Source organism: Tachysurus vachellii, chromosome 10 (assembly GCF_030014155.1).
Source record: "Tachysurus vachellii isolate PV-2020 chromosome 10, HZAU_Pvac_v1, whole genome shotgun sequence".
Taxonomy (NCBI): domain Eukaryota; kingdom Metazoa; phylum Chordata; class Actinopteri; order Siluriformes; family Bagridae; genus Tachysurus; species Tachysurus vachellii.
This window is the reverse complement of record NC_083469.1, coordinates 27,760,566-27,761,922: the sequence shown is the minus strand read 5'-3', so window position 1 is coordinate 27,761,922 and position 1,357 is coordinate 27,760,566. Positions and strand designations below refer to the sequence as shown.

General features: G+C 44.8%; 1 protein-coding gene across 1 annotated transcript in view; it reads left to right on the top strand.

The window, feature by feature from the left end:
* Positions 1-653, top strand: part of gpn1 (GPN-loop GTPase 1) — an 8,466-nt gene extending 7,813 nt beyond the window's left edge. Inside the window, exon 14 of the mRNA XM_060880591.1 lies at positions 384-653. Within this exon, the coding sequence (XP_060736574.1) occupies positions 384-475 (92 nt within the window). The 3' untranslated portion in view covers positions 476-653. The remainder of the gene's footprint in view (positions 1-383) is intronic.
* The last annotated feature ends 704 nt before the right edge of the window (positions 654-1,357 follow it).

The window sequence follows — 1,357 nt, the reverse complement described above, 5'->3', positions numbered from 1 at the left end:
TGTGTGTGTGTGTGTGTGTGTGTGAGTGTGTGTGTGTGTGAGTGTGTGTGAGTGTGTGTGTGTGTGTGAGTGTGTGTGAGTGTGAGTGTGTGTGTGTGTGTGTGTGTGTGTGTGTGTGAGTGTGTGTGTGTGTGAGTGTGTGTGAGTGTGTGTGTGTGTGTGTGTGTGTGTGTGTGAGTGTGTGTGTGTGAGTGTGTGTGAGTGTGTGTGAGTGTGTGTGAGTGTGTGTGAGTGTGTGTGTGTGTGTGTGTGTGTGAGTGTGTGTGAGTGTGTGTGTGTGTGAGTGTGTGTGTGTGTGTGTGAGTGTGTGTGAGTGTGTGTGAGTGTGAGTGCACACACGTGCAGGAGTTTTAACACAGTTTGCTCTCTCCTTTTCCCCACAGCTACAGAGGAGAGTAAAGAGTCGACATCGTTTGCGAACTTTGTTAAGGAGAGGAAGAAAGTGGTGCAGGTGCGAAACAGGAAGTCACAGTGAGACCAGGAGGAAGTGTGTGTCACCAGTCTCCTTTACCATGACCTTGACCTTTGAACTCTCTTCCACTTTATTTGTATTGCATTTAAACTCTCTCGTGTTCTGTGTTTGGTTCTGTGGTAGAACCTCGAGTGTGGTGTTCAGTGTGGAGAAGAAATATTAAATATTTTTATATATACAACTCTACACAACTCTTTACTACACAACTCTTTACTACACAACTCTACACTCTACACAACTCTACACTCTTGCCCCTTTTCCACCAGAAAGACACTGGTGCTGGTTCAGAGTTAGTTCCACTGGTGAACCTTCTAAGAACCGGTTTGCTTTCCCATCAGTTAGAGAGCATCACAGAGCCGAGTGTGACGTCACTGTACACGTGTCACGTTACACAGCAACATTAGCACAGCAGCAACAAACACATCAACAATGGTGGATGTTGCTTTACTGTTAATGCTCATGGCTTTGTGAACCTACATTAACACCCAAACGGAGCGAATCCAACGTGTACGTGCAGCTCCATGTAATCTGTATAAACGGAGGTTGTAATGGAGAAAGTACATAACGTTATTTTATCATTAACACAGAAAAAAGTTAGCTTTAGCATGTAGCTACTTACTATCATGTGTGCTGATAATGTATCATATTGTGGTAAAGTAAAAGTGTATTAAACATTAGTATACTTAATGTACATTATCAAATGTGCTAACAGTAGCCCCGCCCACAGCCCCGCCCACAGCCCCTGACGCAAGCGGTACTTAAGTGTAGACCAGCAACGTTTTGGTGCTACTTAAGAACCACTTTTCCTGGTTCAGAGCCGGTGCTTTGGGTGTCGGAGCAGAAAGAACTGGTTCTAAATTAGGCTCCGAACCTGCACTCAAACTG